General features: G+C 41.5%; 1 protein-coding gene across 1 annotated transcript; it reads right to left on the bottom strand.

Annotated features, from left to right (window-relative positions):
• Positions 1-347: 347 nt before the first annotated feature.
• tspan17 (tetraspanin 17) lies at positions 348-16,396 on the bottom strand. Its single transcript, XM_068714438.1, is given in 9 exon segments — positions 348-2,005; positions 2,256-2,372; positions 4,016-4,063; positions 4,706-4,831; positions 5,347-5,517; positions 6,247-6,318; positions 6,321-6,395; positions 8,123-8,173; positions 15,830-16,396. Coding segments are annotated over 9 exon segments (813 nt in total). The 5' UTR covers positions 15,917-16,396; the 3' UTR covers positions 348-1,939.
• Between the last annotated feature and the right edge of the window lie 1,547 nt (positions 16,397-17,943).

Below are 17,943 nucleotides of genomic sequence, written 5' to 3'. Positions count from 1 at the left end.
GTAAGGATCATGGACGAGGGATGAAAAGCTGTAACTTAATAATGTGATGCCAGAGACAACAAGAGCGGACCACCAGCTGAGTACAAAGTGAAAATTTGAGAAAGAACAAATAATCACAATATGTCCTCGGCACGGGAACAACAACAACAACAACAACAACACGGCAAATTGAGAGACTTGTTGTTAGCTTGGTTATTGTACTACATCAACAATCTAGTCAACGTTTAAGCAGCATTCATGTTATATTGAGGCTGTTGCTAATATGAAAAGGTAACAGCTTGCTTTTTTACTACTATTTACTAAAAACCAGTCCAAACTAAAGACACATTGATTAAAAGAAAAAAAGATATTATGTAACATTTTTAATTTTTGTTTGACTTCTTATTCCAACTGGCACTTCTCGCATAAAAGAAACAATAAATTCACATTTTGGCTGTCTAGAAATGCTATTCTGAAATGTCATTTGTGTGGCATTCCTTATAAAAACACAATTGAGGCCGGACAAAAACCTTGGCAGTTAGCTTGTGGCCGGCTGATATTATTTGGTCTCCATCGGGACTGCTAACAACATCAACAATAAGAAGCTATTTAGCAGTTGACTGATGGGTCAGAGGTAAAAACAGGTGCCTGGTGAAGCCAACCAATGAACCCAGAATAAAAATCGGCGTCTATAAAAAGATAGGAAATAAAAAGGATGAATACAGGACATCTTTAAAAACAAGACAAATATTCTTATTTCACTATGCAGAGGAAACAATATAAGACAAGTGTGGTAACATATATCAAGTAAAAAAAAGGCCCCAAACCAGCAATCCCATGTGCCTGAGGGATGCTTAGAGATGAACAACAACCTCAACTATCATTAAGCCCTTTCCCTGTATAGCATAGTCCTATGATCCTAACCACGCCAGGCCTTTCCATATCACACAATACAACATCCTTCAGGAAGTCAACAGATAATACAATCACTGCAGGGCAAACGGGGCTATTTTCAAGGAACTGTTAGTATTTTCTGCAACAAGTTAGAGTATCTGAATTGCACAGACATGGATGGAAAAAAATAGATATGCATTTAACCAAAGGCAGAAAGCATTACATTTTCAGCCAGGTCCTGAGGTATTGTGGGGCAGGGTGCAGAAATTCCATGTACAGAACAGGAAAGGGGAGAAAAATATCACTGGAAATTAATGGCACTTTTTACACTTTCAATTAGAATTGAAATCACCTGAAACGATTTGAAGCTGCGGACTTGACCGGCCAGTGTTCATAGTCTTTTCAGTGGTCATTAAAAAGTCAGAATGGAACAAAGATTGACGCGCAGAGGAATCCATGTGTTTTTTTTCGGGCCGGCCAGCCACCCACAATTCCCTACAGCAGGAAGTGGGGACGAGCATGTTAAAAATATGCTGTTTGTAGGCGGAGATGTTCAACCCCTCACTGAGAGGAAGGAGTCCCTGTGACAATGTAATGCTCGACCTAAGCATTACATTGTCCCTTTTCCTTCGTTTATTGTTTCGTTTCATCCATGGCTTCTAATCTCCCAGTTGAAGGGAGTCCTTGTGCAGCTGCGCCCCATAAATACACTTGTCCAAAGAACAAAATCAGAGGAAGCAGAAAGGAAACACTAACTATGAAGTAGGCAGGACCGTCCTCTGCATTTTAGGGTTAAAATCCAGCTGAGTGGTAAACAAAGTGTTGACTGTTTGGTTTGTTTGTGTGGGATAATCTTCTCCCCATTCAAGTGTCACTGATAAACAGGGAAGTAAACTCTTTGTGTATGCAGGTATAAAAGTGGGAGAGTGCGTATGTGCTGCTTAGCTCAACGGCAATGCAGTGCTGACGGGTCTCGGTTGTCCGTTGTCAGCTGGACGGGACTTGTGTGCTGTGTTGACCTTGCTGGGCCTCAGGGGCGGGGCTCTCCCTCACTTCACCTCTCCTGTCACCAGTTGGCTTTGACAGCTTTGACGTCACTCACCAGGTTTTGAGCAAGGCAGATACCGAAAATCTGTAGAGGAAAGCACACAGGGCATGAAGTAAAGCGGTGTTTACAGAAAAGTAAACCAGAATACAGAATACCTTTAGATTTAAAGGGGTTTGCGTGATGTTACCCGTTGTCACCACTAGATGGCAATGATGATACAAAATCAGGCCTATTGCACATCGTTAGTTTTAGGTCAACAGCTTATTTCTAATGCACTAGGTTTCATTGTGTAAAGTTTTGTAAGAAAAGCCATGTACAAACAGGGAGGTCTTACCTGTAAAAGTGCAATACCAACAAAGACTCCAGCTACAATAATCAGGTTGTCCTGAAGCCACTTCTCAAACTGTCCCACACAGCCCTTGGTATAGATATATTTCTGCCGTTCCAGCTCCTTTTTTAACAAGAACAGATTAGAAGAAGAAGAAGTTAATTTAAATCAAGAGTGAATATACAGATTCTTTTAAAAAAAAAAAAAAAACGCATTAAAACGATCGGCTCTCAGACATCTCATTAGCCTTTTGCCTGATTTAAACAAACATCTGAATTGTGAACTCTGGCCTATGACTAATGCTGAACTAAACAAACAGCACAGATAGCATTTTGAGCAGTGACTCCTTCACCGCTGAGGAGGGCATGATAGCTGAGTCACCCTTGGATTACAACGGGTCAGTGTCTGGACATCACGGGGAATATCAAGGCAGTGTGTTTAGTTTCTCAGGGGACCCTGTCTGGACTGAACAAACAGACGGAAGCTGTGTCCAGATGGCTGTTTGCGTTGTCGGATCCACACCATGATATACATGCTCTATTCAGGGACGGAGATAAAAAAGGTGTAATTTAGTGCTGTAAAGACACTAAAATTGGGGGGTAAGAATGGGTGTGAACAGCATATACAATGCTCTCTTTGTTGCTCTTCAAGACAATTCAACCAGGCGAACCCTTTGTTCTCTTGCAAAACCTGAAAGCTTGCTTTTCACCAATGAAAGCTAAAGGGAGCCCCTTTGGCAGCCAATAAAAAAGCAGGAAACACTATGTTGTTCTGGCTGCGAACTTCCTCTAAAGCTATTTCAGCCCCTTTTTTTTGTGCCGCTGTCCTCCCCATGTCTCCTGCTCTTCCTCAGCCTGCACTCCATAAACAAGCTGCACAGGAACTTATTGCACATCACTGATAGTTTCAGCAAAATGTCAATGTCCAGGGCATTAGCAGAAGAGCACACAAGGGAAATTAATTCATACCAACTCAAGGAGGCAGGTGGTTCACTGTATTGCAGTGTGCCTAGCAACAGCGATATCTCTGACTGCAGTGCAGTGAGTTGTAACCACCACACCCACACACAGAGGAAAAGGGAAGGCACTGGCAGAACCCAGTTGCCAATTACAGAGTGTAGTAAGGCTGCTCTCTGGGCTATAACTGGAGCCTAATTATCCCCGTTAGAAGAACAATCTGTTATTAAGTCAAGAAGCAGGAAGAGGGGTGACTTAACCCTACACATTCTCTGGGTTGGCCAACTGTTGCTAGCTACACGTTTTTAGTGTTTTTTTCTACATCTTTCTTATCAAGAATGTGAAGTAAAGAGGCTATAAAAATAAACATTTGATTAGTTTATTATATTTAATCCATTAATCCAGTTTTTGACTGGGGGGTTTGAGACAAGCAATCAAGCCCAATACAAATGGACCTGATTGCCACGACAGCCATCGCAAATGCTTTAGGTTGTTTCAATCAAACAGGTTTGCAGCTTGTCAATCAACGCGCCCTCAGGAGTGATGTCACTCAGCAGAAAGGCTGGCCCTGCCTGTCAATCACGCTCCACTACTGACCCCGACTGTACTGTGAATGAGGATTAGTTCTGTTTGAATTGCTAGAATTTGGTTAGACTTGAAATTATCTAGATTTATTTGAAAAATAAAACAAATCACAATACACATTTTCAGAGAAATAGGTATAGACAAGAGATGGACTGGAGAGTGAAGTAAACCAAATATAGGGTTAAGTATATAGCGCGTGGTAGAGACATGTATAGAGATACAAACCCATTGAAGCCGAACATCATAACCACACTGCGTGTTGATGACATCCTCCTGTAAAAACAACACAAAAATGAGAAAATCCTGTTTGAGATGTTGAATGTCTCTTTTAAAGTCTGAGGGATGAGAGCAGAAATGAAGTAAGTTAACTAACTGCTCAAAAAAGTAACTTTACAACACGCTGTTCACAAACAATCCGACAACCGAGTATGGCTCCAGAATAATGACAAGAATTGGTACATAGTGAAGTCAGTAATAGCCAAAATACTCTTTCTACTCCATTTTGTCCCTTTTCTACTTTTTTTTTCTACTTTTGAAGAGAAAAAGTAGAAAGAAGTACTGCAATTTCAAAACTAGTTTAGCGCTGCAATTAACGTATATTTTTGCTATCAGTTAATCTGTGGAATATTTTCTCGATTCATCTTTTCTTTAACATTCCAGACCAACAAGTCCAAAACTAAAAAGATATCCAGTATACGATCATGCATGACAAAGAAAAGCATCACATTCTCACATTTGAGTAGCTGAAACCAGCAAGTGGCATTTTCACTTAAAACAATTATTCTATTATCAAATTAGCTGATGAATTTACTGTTGATTGACTAATAGTTACAACTCTATATGAGATTATGAATTCAAATCACGATGAGGAATTATGCACCATCAATCCTGCATTAATATGGTTGAATGACTCACTGCAGGGTCTTTGACGCAGCAGGAGAAGGGGACTCCGCAGCGCTCTCTGCTGGGGTTCAGGTCAGTGCAGTTGAAGTAGATGTTCATGTTCCAGTCGTCGGGCCCGTGAGCTCCACAGCACGACCACTGAGACGGCAGCAACAACAAGCAGAGATTAGGCAGCCGACTCCGGGTTAACAGACAGATTTATTTGCTCTGATCTGGTCTTTAAACAGCTCTTTAGGGCCTGGCTCAGGTCAGCCTGGGTGGGTAGCCAGCTTACTGTGGCGGGTAGCGACTACAGATAGTGAGACACAGATGGCGAGGCAACAGAGGATCTAATCGCCTTTACAGTACGTCATGACAGAGGCCAGTGTTTACACTCGGGAGCCAATTAGCTAAACTGTCTCATTCATATAATTGGATAATCATTTGAGGGGAAAATACAATCACATTAATCATGAGATTTACTCTACAATCGCAGTGGCTCACTCGCTCTCCTCTCTGCCCAGAACTGACCTGATTCAAGAACAGCTTTGAAACTCATATTTTCTAGAGATGGGAGTGACTTCTTCCAGGAAGGGAACATGAGCTGTTATGAGGAAGTTGGATTTTCTACGTTAGTGACACACACATGTTTCAGTCAGTAGGTGTTGACTCACATATTCCTGGGCAAAGTCAATCAGATTCTGCAAGTCGATGTCATCGCGGTATGCCTTGACATTATTGTTGATGAAAAAGTTGAGCTGGTCTTTGATCCAGTCCTTAAAGACAAAGGCAAGGATCCCCGCCGTCAGCTCCAAGAAGAAGATCAAACCCAGGAACACAGAAAACTAGAAAGGTACACAAAACACACAAGCAGAAAACAAAAAATCATTCACTTCAATCAGGTAATCTGGGAACACCAAGGAGAATGCTGTTCTCTAAAAGGGATCAGAGCACCAATAACATTATTTCTGGCATTTCTTGTAAAAGAAGTAGAAGGACAACAGCTCTGATGTAATGTCCCTGTGCGGGTCTGGTTGTAGGGCCGGTACTGATTTGCTGAGTGAGAGTGCTGCAACAAAAACCGCAGTCCCAAAGGTGCCGTTATATCATCCCCTTTACAGTAAATGTAGGAGGAGACGGGGCTAATGATAAATGCACAAAAGCCACATTAGCTCCTCGCTCTGACGCCTGACTTACTGCTGCTAATGGACATTGCCTGGAGTTAATAGCTACTCAGCATCGCAGCCAGCAACAAGGCATGTTTGTCTCCGTCAGTCACATGTAGTTATCGTTACAGCTAGACGCAAACAAACCTCCCAAAATGGTGTTGCCGTGGCTTTGGCCGTCACAAATGTTTTGGTGGCTTATGAAGCTCGGATCGCCGTTTCTGATCATTACTTTCTGATAAAACAAGACTAACACATATTTGTGCTATGCAACCACCCAGAGCATTTGGCTCGGGTGAGTCACCTGCTTGCAGTTGACAGGCTCGGCTCTGGTGTGAACTGCAGAATTAAGGGGGCGTGAAGTGGTTGAAATGGTGTCTGTGCTCAGAAAGTCGGGAGCTGGCTTACAAATTTAAGCAGGGAGGTGTTCTCTCTGAGCGCTCCGATACAGCCGGCAAAGCCCAGGATGAACATGGACCCCCTCCAACGACGATGAAGAGCCACACGGGGTCCAAGCCCCCGAGATCTGTGATGGTTGACAGATTGGACAGCACGCCCTGAGGGAAAGGGAAAAAAAGACAAAAGAGAGTGGTTCAAATTCTGACCGTAATATTTCCAATAAAAAAACCTTACTATCTCTATTACAAGGTCCTCTCTCTACAAAAACACACAGTTAACCTTGAAAAGAGATCGTGATAACAAAGACAAATAGGGAGAAATTAACCGAGAGGCCAGCTTGGGTTGTCCAGCTCAGAGATGCAGAAACATCTATTAAAAGGCAATACTGTGATTTGTTAAGAATGTATCTGCTTTGTGTGTTGCTTCCCAAATACAGTAACACAACCCCAGAGTTTTTTTTTTAATCATTTTATCTTAAAACTACATTTTGGCAGATCTCTGTCCAACCTATGAAACAAGTCACTTTTATCAGAAGAGGCACAGTTCAGAGCCTTCTGCAAACATTCATCTGTCCTTCCTCTCTGCACATCCTGCCCTCACCGCCCTGAGGGCAACAGGGTGTCCAACGTGTTTTCCCGTCAGTCTCTGACACATTATTCAAACAGAAATGACACCCTGACGCCAAAGAGTGCAGCCCACTGGAAGATGAGTCAACGTCTCAGGGTAGCACACCAGAGACAGGTTTGGGAGTGAAAAACGCTTGTTCGTACATAACGTGTTCCGGTTCGTGCATGATCTCTCATCAACTCTTTCTATATTTCTCACCCATCTTATAAGAGATCCCACCGGGGGAGAATGTGTGTGTGTGCCTGCTCTCGGCTCTGACATGTTTGATTGTCACAAACAGTGCACATGTCAAACACTTGCAGCTAAAGCCCAAGAAGCTGAAATCTCATACTGCTTACGTTAAGCTCCCACTGCATTGAGCAACTATGGGACAAAGGCATAACTGCAATCTGGTGTTTTTTATGGCAATCGTATGGAATAAAGTGTGTTCATTTGAATGTAAGCATGAAACACAGGAAACAATGTAGCCTGGCTGAACGCTGCCGGCTACAAAACCAATCATAGTCACTGAGACCCCAAACTCACCATTGTGCCTTTTCCAGGACATCCTATTCATCAATTGGGCTAATCCCTTTAAATATTCACGCGGTTCCACTAAGGTTCACTGGTGCAGGCCTATTTGCATAGAGTTCATGACCAGACGTTACTAATCAGTACATGCCTCCACGCTGGTGCAGCATTTACGGAACAGGCCGGCACAATTCGGCCTAATTAATGAACAAATTGACCGTTAATTCGATGGGACAGAGTTTTTAAATGTGGCCATGATCCACTGCACACGAGAGGTTAATGGCAGCACCTGATGTTTGCTGCTAGTATACTGTGGAAAATAAACAGAATCCAGATTCCATGCAAATTTGAGGCACTGAATTTGTGGTAGCTTTGTAATTTTGGCCTTTTGACTCCTTATTTGCAGCTATTACTAGCTTCTGTTAAATTCTGCAACTATTGGGGAAAAACAGATTGGCTCAACAAAACTTTTCACAGTCACAAATCACACTCCGGCTGCAGCAATATAATTCATTTCCTGAGACAACCATGGCATGTTTACCAGGACCGTTAGACGGTAATATGCCTTTGAGTGCTACAAAGCGTTACAGGAACAGTGCCGTTATTTTCCACGCCACTTTTCTTAAAAGCCCTGTAACACCTCCCCCCCCCCCCCCCCCCCCCCCCCTCTTCAGAGAAGAATTTGAGCTATGTTGTTGCAATCGTGTTGTATTTCAACAATGTGCGTTTGTGTGACGTCTTCACTTACCTTCTCCGCCCATGCCCACAGGCCTACGCCCAAGAAGGCGGCTCCTAGTAGCTGTAACCCAAAGCACAAAGAAGAGTCACTTCACCTTTTACTGTCTGTTGTTAAACTCTGATGTGGGTGAGGCTGTAGGAAAAAGGTGATGTCATGAATACTGAGGCTCAATCAAGCACACGAGAAGAGCTCGTACAGAAATATAGAAATCTCTCAGTGAAAATAACCAGTTAACAGTGCATTTGTGTCGAACCCCATCACTTGTAGAAAGAAGCCAATTGAAAAAATTGGCTTTTAGAACTTTTAAAGAAACCTAACTTTTGAGAAATGTTTTAACTTGCTGTGGACAGAATGAGTCATTACATCAGGATATTGCAGGTTAGAGTCATTGCACTGCACTTTGAGGTTGGAGGATCTGATATTCTGGATAAGCCCTTCGGCTTTAGCCTCCCTTCCCAGTGAAGGATGGATGTAGGGCTCACAGTTCAAAACACGCCAAAAAAACGTTGAAAAGCACCGGGGTGACTGCTTGAGATGGACCACCACGTGTAAAAAAACTCTGAAGTGTACAATAGTGTACTATAGAAGAATGGTGTCAGGCTAAAATGAACCATTAACGCATTCACCTACACAAAACGAAAGACACAATACACAAGTACATTATAAGTACATATCACAAGTTATTTCTAAGTCCTCTAGGGCCCCATGAATGCACCTCCACACCTCATAGAATTGTTTCATTTTATTGCTATGGTCAGATACTTTTATACTGTATTTTGTAAAGAGAGATGTAAATAGGTTGTGAGGATTTAATTGTTTGCTTTTAATATTTATCCAGGCTTTTCAGCTGTGTTTTTGATTATATGATTAATAATATCTACATTTCAAAATGTAAGGCTTTAAGTGAATATTCCTCATTTTTGGTAGTGTGGTTTTATTGGTATGATAATATTACCTAATCAACTGCTTAGCATGCCACAAAATGTCATTCCTAAGAGATTTGGGAAGGAAATGAATTTAACTGAGGCAAACTATAATGACAGAGCCAGAAACATAACAGCTCCATTGAAATTGGATTAAATTATACATATTGTTGGGAAGCTGATTAAATCTTAGGAAGCAGGTAAACCAATGGCAATCCGTCAACATACACAACAAGACCAACAGAAGTGACTGTGAGGCGTTGCTTCAGGAATGTTCTGGTCGAAGCATAAGCAGTTGTAGTGAAGGGTGTGGCAATTTTCAATAAAAAGAGGGGAAAAGTCCCGGTAAACACGTGGAGATCAGGTAGAGGAGATTAGACTGACAGAGGGAGTATTAAACCATTTAGCCTCCGACTCTAAATAATCCACATGGATTAAAAAGAGACAGAGAAAACAACTCTCACTTCACAGCATGGAAACCACTGTTACACAACCTAAGGTCAAAGGTATCATTTTACTGAACGGTTCTCTATAGATATTGTGGATAATGACCAGTTGTGAATGCTTGATAAAGATTAATCATACAACATTCAATAACTATTGTCATTTTAAATCAAACAAAATCTTTAAACGTTGACAACATTTTTAATTGAGAAAAGTAGAATTAGGATATTATTCACACTGCGCTATGAAGATGAGCTTCAGAGAGACTTTGTTATTAAAGGAATCTATATATACATTCAACAGTTAATTCACCGTCTGTTATATCATAATGTGATTAAAAACATTCATTTGGCAACGACAGGGACTCGGATGGCCTCACATGACGATTAAACCTAGACTACTAATTAAAATCTTCTTCTAGTAACACCTGTTTGCAGTATACACAGTATGCAACAAGCTACAGTTGGCAGTATTAGGCAGCTCACGCAATAGTTTTAATTTATTTTCAGATGAAATATAAATCAAGTGCGGATGTCATTGCATCAAGCATTGCCAATCACTCTAGGACAAGAAAACACCTGTATGTGTTACAACATGTTTTTGGATGTGATTTCTGAATCTTTCTTTATTCAAATTAAGGGGCCGGACTTTCTAAACACGCAGCACACAAACGTATGTCTTTGAGAGAACAAAAGTCTTCATTACAGAAACTTCCTAAGTCTGAAATCCTATCTCGTCTTAGTTTAGGATGGCATTTAGTATTTTGGGAATTATTCCAAACATGCTTCCTTACTGCACATCTTATCTTAGAATAGGAATTTAGCTATTACAGAACGGTCATCAGTTAGGAATTTTCTTAGTTAGGAATCATAAATTACAGTAGGATTGCTTATGTCCTAAATTCTGCCAAAATTGGCAGCAGCACTGCTGTTTGCTTGTGTGTGTGTGTGTGTGTGTGTGTGTGTGTGTGTGTGTGTGTGTGTGTGTGTGTGTGTGTGTGTGTGTGTGTGTGTGTGTGCTACATCCGTCTCTGGAGAGGCCTACAAGGAGGCATGGGGCTCTGCCGGTGGTGCACAGAGCACAAACACACTTTGTTTTTAGGGTGACTTTAGAGGTTGCAGATCGTGTGTACATTCTAAACGCAGCACGAATGCGACTGAAGAATCTAATTTACAGTTAGTGAGTATTTCTTAAGTAAAGATAATATAGGAGGACTGAAATAAGACAGAACACAGCCATGACTTTAGGAATTGCTTCAGTAATAGGATTAGGAAGATTGGATTTTTCCGATCTTTGAAACTTATGTTTACCGATATATATATATATATATATATATATATATATATATATATATAGTTTTGTATTTTCTTACCAAACGCCTGCCCATCGTCACATGGCTGATGTACTTCCTGTGTGATTTCCATTTCTCTGTCCTCAACAGGAAATCAGAGATCATTGAGAATGGCTTGAACTTGAGTGGAAACATTAACAGACTTTAGTGCTACCTTCATCTGTTTCAAAAGGTATCCATGTAATGTGGGGAAAGCAGACATTTCTGGTGATACCAGAGCTGCAGAGAGCGCAGAATCCACACTGACTGATGGCATGCGTCATAAAGTTTATCATGCAGTATTCCATGTATAATAATGGTTGGCTAGTTTAACTATTTATGGCTAATTGCAAATCATCAATGCCCCGGTGGTTCAGTAAGGACACATCACAATCTCTTTTCCCCATATCTACAGTTTGTTCTCTCCTATAAACTATCCAATAAAGCAGGAAGAAAAAACATCTTTTTACTCTGGTGCTTCTAAAATAAAACACCAGCCAGACAGCAGAATAGTACTTCTTTTATACGGCCAATTTCGTTATTATTTCCGGTCAAAAGTACCTCAATGCTTGACATGTCAAGTTGCATTTCCCCTGCTACAGCTTGAAGCCCCCTTGAAGGCAGCATAAAGTGGGACAATATGGAGGTAAGCATGCCTAGTATCAGCCCTGTCATTTCAACTTACTATTACTTACACAGTTTCTCAGTCTCCTTCTCAACCATGGCACCATTAACGTTCTAAAACACACTATAATTCAGCCATTGTTACGGAACAGCACAGCTGAACAAAATGTAAAATAAACGCACAACTAAAATCAAGTCAATTTAAGCAACAAAAAATGAAGCTCAACTAAATTCAGGGTTCCTACACATTTCCCATTTCAAAATTCCAAACTTTTTCAGACATCTCATCTCAGCAGGGTTTTTTTGAGACCATATTGGGCTTTTTGACGTGGTGACTCTGGGTGACAGGACTACAGTGCTTCCGTCCTTGCAAATGGCTTACAATTGCCACCTCCCCCATGAAGGGATGTCGAACGATTTCACACAGAGTTTGCAACTAGCTTTCTTTTCCCTTCTGGAATCCCAACCAGGCTTCATAGGACTGTCAAGTCAGCCCCCGGAATACTTGCATTCACTCTCACATAGCGGTAAACATTTTGGCTGCGCTGGCTGCCTGCTCCAAACGCCATGAAAAACTCTTTAATGATAAATTCATTTTTAGAAATTCTTGAATGTTATATTTTAGAAAACAGAATAGGGACAATAGTATGGAAACACAAATATTATACCATACTCTCTTTTCTTTCTGCTTATCCAGACCTCTAAATTACTCAAATTATTTTCCATACTGCGTAGGAGCCCTGTGAGAGACTTGACTCACTGTATAACATAACGTAAGCATATTCTTTATAGAGCATTACCTGCAAACCAAACTTCCCTCCCGGCACAATAAGGTTGGATTGAAGTGAATTTGACTGAGTACATTGAACCTGAACCAAACCTGCGTTTGTACACTTCTTGCGGTATTTTCCTTTCATCTAACTTTTCCCACGCAGCGAGCAGCCAGAGTCAAATTCAGCTCAGTCGGTGGCATTGAAACACACCCTGTGCTAAACTCTGTCAATGCTAGTCTAGCTAAAATGTTCTTCAGATTATCAGTGCTTTGTATCAATGCTAATTTTACATGAGATTCACATTCATGGTCTTGTATCTCTCAGCAATTACGCAATAAAACTAAGAAAAGCACAGTACTGTGTTCCTGCTTACTTTATACCTCATTGCTTGTGTTTATTTGGAGATTGTTTTAAAAGATGAATTTCTTTATATCTCACCTGCTCTAAGAAGCAATTTGTTTCCTTGTCTTCTGTACATGTGTATCTGCCTAATCTACATGTTGTTATCACTGAGCAAATAAACAAAAATCTGGAACTAGATGTCCCTGAACCCGCCTCGTTATTCAAATCGGGCTGCTCTGGTTATTTTTCTGTCAAAGTGCTGCTGCAGGATGTGTGTGTGTGTGTGTGTGTGTGTGTGTGTGTGTGTGTGTGTGTGTGTGTGTGTGTGTGTGTGTGTGTGTGTGTGTGTCCCAGAGCGAGTACTTCCTCTGGGTGTGGGGAGGGAGGGAGGGAGGGAGGGAGGGAGGGGGGAGAGAGAGAGAGAGATTATCTACACTTGAGAAGATGCCCTCTTAAGCCAGCTGATCCCATTAACCTCAACTAACTAGCAGACAAACCAAGCTGCACACTGCCTGGACAGACACAACATCACAACTACACAGGGAGGGTGTAGACTTACTCAAGTGTGACTGCCCTTTTGTTGACTCGCTAACAAGCTGAACGTGGCCGGCCATGTGAACACTGGCCATTCTTGGGGATATGATATCAACGGTGGTGCCATTTAGCATTCATGCTCGACAATGCAACATCAATGTAACAATTTGGCTGATTAATTACAACGGCGTGTTACTGAAAACAAGTTTCAGGGCCAGAGTATATCTGACTGGAATGGACTATGGACACGTGATGCCATAATGGAGAGAAGCTGGTCAACGCTATTGCCGTGTATTCAGATACATCCAGATGTTGTGTAGACCCAAATGACTCATGATAAACACTGCACTAGACATGGAGTACCAGCACAGAAATAAAAATTAATCAGAAAATAAAGATCCAGGGGAGTGGACGTTTGCCTCCCTGTTCACATCCTGCATCAGTGGGAAACAGCCAACAGGCATTTATTTCGTTAAAACAAACTTAAACGTTAAATTTGTTTGTCATTTCAGCTTCACTATACACACAGTCAAAAAGTCTGCTTTGCTGTCTTCCAATGTAATCAGAGATGCATACCACATATACGACACGTCGAAACATGAACCCCCGTCTATACCTCTAAATGTAGCTTGAGTAACATGTCCTCAAATGACTGCGTTCACACTTATTTACAGCGGTCCACCAACCTGTGATGCGATAGCCTCATGTGAACAGTCACACTTAAAGCTGAAGCTGGGCTAATAACACACAGCCTGCATCCAACCAACTCAGCAGCTTGGTTCGAACATAACAAGCTCATAATTACAGCATGCAGAGCTTCCAAAACATTTCGGCAACTCAGGCTGGAAAAAAAAACCCTGATTCATTTGGGCAGATGTGTCTATTGTGAGGACGAGAGAAGGTATGTTGTTCTTGGGTGAGAACGATCGGCCGTCAACAGCGAGCTCGGGCGCTGGGAGAATCCACACAGATTGTACTGCTCTATTTTCTTCACAAAAGTTTTTGGGTCTTATAAGCATTCTGTCTCAATTTAGGCAGCATTTTCAAGCCTGACAAGATCACTATGGGAAAGACAAATGGGTTGATTTGTGGAGAATAAACCCCATCTCTCTCTATTTCGGCAATGCACTAGCTTGTCTGTCAAATCCGGTTTCGCGGCGCACAGACAAGAGGAGAACATCTTCGAGCAATTATTAACGGAAACAGCCAGCGAGCTGGAACTTGTTCTACTGTTTCGGAGAGGGAGCTCAGACAAGGGACTGTTAGCTCGGCCCGAGTGTCAAAACAGTCTGAGAGAACGCAATATGAGTCAGACACAACACTGTAGCCCTATTTCCTGCTTGATTGCTCGGTCCAATTGAATTCTCGAGCACCTTCCATTTGTAAAATTAACTTGTGCATTGTTCTTTAATAATAAAAAAAAAAACACAACTCCTCTGGCCTGCGACATGTTCGGCAGTTCATGCCACCTCAGTTTCTCTCTCTCTCACACACACACACACACACACACACACACAGACACAGACACGTCAAGAGATTATAGTGCGATACTCCCACATGTTGAGGAATGAGGAGATGGTGACGAAAGGAGGAGCGACAGGAAGAGATCCAGTTGCATGTGGATCACATGTGCCCTGATGAGTCCATCAGAACAAGCGTATGGGGGGGAACACAGACTCACCCCCCAGTCTTTGTTATTACCGTGCGTCTTTGTGCGTTAGTGGGTGTGTCAGTGAGAGAAACAATGCTGTCCCACAGAGCCAGAGGACTATAGTGGTGGAGTGAGTGAAAAGCGGTGCTTGAAAAGAGGAGGGCTGGGGGGGGGGGGGGGGGGGGGGGGGTGGCCTTTTCTTTCCAACAGTGTGTGGGAAGACCCTCTGGAGCACACAGACACGCCATTCCTTCACCCACAGACATCATGATACACCAGACGGGACGGGTGAGGAGGGAGGGGTGAAGGAGACTGAACAGAGGAACTTTTCAGACTGAGGAGGGATAAATATGGAGGGGGGCATTGTGAAGGAGGTGTGGGCTAACTTGCCAGGGGCCCAACAATACAAATGGGATGCATGTACTTTCTCAAACACAATGGTACCAATCCTCACTACCGAGAAACTAACATCAGCCCAGCTTTTGTCTTATGTTAGTGTGCATCTCCACCAGCTACACTCAGAGATAATCAAACCATCATCAGAGGTGCCTTTACATTCTAGAAACTATAGTGAGCCAATGAAGGAGGCTATTTAAAGTGACTGGTGATATTGGTGACTTAATTAGCTGCTGGCAACTATTGTCCAAAAAGGCAATTTCAGAGTTACATGAAAGGAAAAGTTGCAGCATGAGGACAATAAAGAGAACGACTTGAGAATAAGTGGTCTGCTAACCGAAGTGAAAATTAATAATTTAAAGTCATGACAAGAAAGTTTTAAAGAATTATATATAGAGTATTATTCTCACCAAAACAAATAACTAAATTAGTGACTTCCTCTAGGACAATTAAGTAGCTAAACAAGTTGTTGTGAAAGTTACCACACGTTAACAACAACAATGAAACCAGAAGAACAACATTAACAACAACACGTGGCAATTCATTTAATGCTTTTCTGGAAACTTAAATGATCCTATTACAGACATCTCCAACAGTCACTAACGTTAAGCTAACTTTACCAGAACATTCAAACTTTAAGTTAGCGTTATTTTCATATGATATCGACAAGACAAGGATGAAAAGACAGTATTTACTTACCCAGAATAAAATGTTGAATCCAAACAAGAAGTATTTCACGCAGCAGCTGACTTCGGATTCTTTTAGATGATGGTGTTTTCTACTCATTCTTCCAGGGATAGTGGCGGCTAACTGCGAAGCTAACCAACGTTAGGTAGTTAACTAATACGGTCGGTACTTTAAAAGCTTGGCCAAAGCTGCAGTTCTTGATAGACCAAAGCCACGGTTAGCTGGCTCCATCAGCTAACGTCACACAACGCACTAAGTAAATCAAACATATGCGGCTAATTATCTTCTCCTCGCTTTAACCAGTAGCTTGCTAGGCCAGCTAACTAGCTGGCAACTTCTATAGTTAGCATTAGCAGCTAACAACAACAAATGCATGGACACTTAAGGCAAAGACATTCGTCTGCTGTTCAGCCGATATTCAAGTTGCCTGGCGTTGATTTCGTAGAGCACACACCGGGAGACAGATATAAAGCTGATGGCCTTTCAGCTAAACGTCTCCTCGATTATCTCTGTTGCCGCATCGTCCCTTGAAATCTTCATCCTTGTCGTTTTGTGCTGTAAAACAAGCCCCTGCTGTCAAACGAGGAAACCACTGCACTGGAAACCTTTTCCCCTCACGAGCGCCCCCCTGTGTCTCGAGGACGGGTCTCCAAAAGGAGGACAGGCTGAATTATCCTATATCTTTACTCCCCTATATTTCAGGTTAATAGATGCGCAGGTGCAGCAGTTTTATAATTGAATCAATGCAAAATAGGAAAAAAAACAATCGACAATAGTATTTTAATTACACGGTTCACAGATCACCGTGTTGTTAATTTTCCCGTCCACAGCAAATTAGTCATATAACAATATATTACTATACATTATTTATCACATGGACTAATTTATATTCGGCAACACAGTAAAAAAAAAAAAAGGAAAAGAGAGGAGTTGTGAAAGGGAAACTGCTCCGCTTGTGAACACAAGCTCTCAAACCTGCTGCACAGCTGCTGACTACATGCCACCTTATTCACAGTTCTCTTGCTTTTTTAATTAAATGAAACCTGTGATATCTAACACAGAAATACAACCCCCCCCCCCCCCCTCCAACAAAACGACTGTGTCAGAATCACATAATTGCAACCACAGAATGTGAGCATTCAGACTGCACTTAGTTATTCTCTGCATTTAGTTATTCTCTGCTGCTATGACATATTAAAATCTCTGTTTGGAATGACACTGGTGAAGAGGAGATTGATTGAAATTGTATCTTCAATGTTTTTTCTTCACAGTATTTTTTGGCTTCATTTTAATGCTATGATGAATTCTTGAATAAAAAGAAATAGAGACCGTGAGAGAATATGTGAAATGTTTATTTTGAGAAACAGCTGCAAGTACACAATCAGTTCAAACAGTGTCGCCTCATTTGAACTTCTGTCTGGAGTCCTACAGATGGCAGTCTATGAACCTGAGATAAATTTAGTTTTCTTTTCACCCTGAGGAGTTGCTGTCAGGGACATTGCAGCCACCTATTACCTCGAATGTGTAGTAGGTTGCACTGACAGTGAAGCACGACATGAGCGTTAAAACCAAAAAAATACGTCCTTAAATGTGCTGATCCAGTACATGTGTATGTACCTAACTTGTGAGCCAAAGGGTAGTCATCTAGTAATTACGCTGTCATTAAATAAATCTAAGAAGATTGTATTGGTATTTTTTAAAGTGACTGAAAATAGACAATTCATAATATCTCACTCCAACTACTAAACTGCATCAAAATATACTAATTCCACTACCATACAGTTCTAATGGAGGGGCTGTTGAAGTGCATGACGGGGTCATGTAAGGACCAGATGAAATAAGAATCCTAGTGTAAGTGGCATTGTACAGGATTTCTGCTGTCCTAAATTACTTTAATTGCTCCTAGTGTACAATAGGGATGAATTAATTAGATAAGCAAAAGACTAATTCAACAGTATGAATGTGTGGAGAAATGTGTTGTATCCGAAATGATGTGCATTCCATGACATGATTCCAAATAATGTTTCATTTTTGTATTGTATATTTAGAAAAGGAAACTACTACTTCAGCTTACAGTAATTTACCACAGTTTTCAGTCCAAGGTGTTACGAAGTATTACAAAAAAA

The sequence above is a fragment of the Cebidichthys violaceus genome, unplaced genomic scaffold (assembly GCF_023349555.1).
Source record: "Cebidichthys violaceus isolate CVI_PGR_0920_01 unplaced genomic scaffold, fCebVio1.0.p SCAF_2, whole genome shotgun sequence".
NCBI classification, from domain to species: Eukaryota; Metazoa; Chordata; class Actinopteri; order Perciformes; family Stichaeidae; genus Cebidichthys; species Cebidichthys violaceus.
Note: the sequence above shows the minus strand (reverse complement) of the source record. Positions and strands in the feature narration are given on the sequence as shown.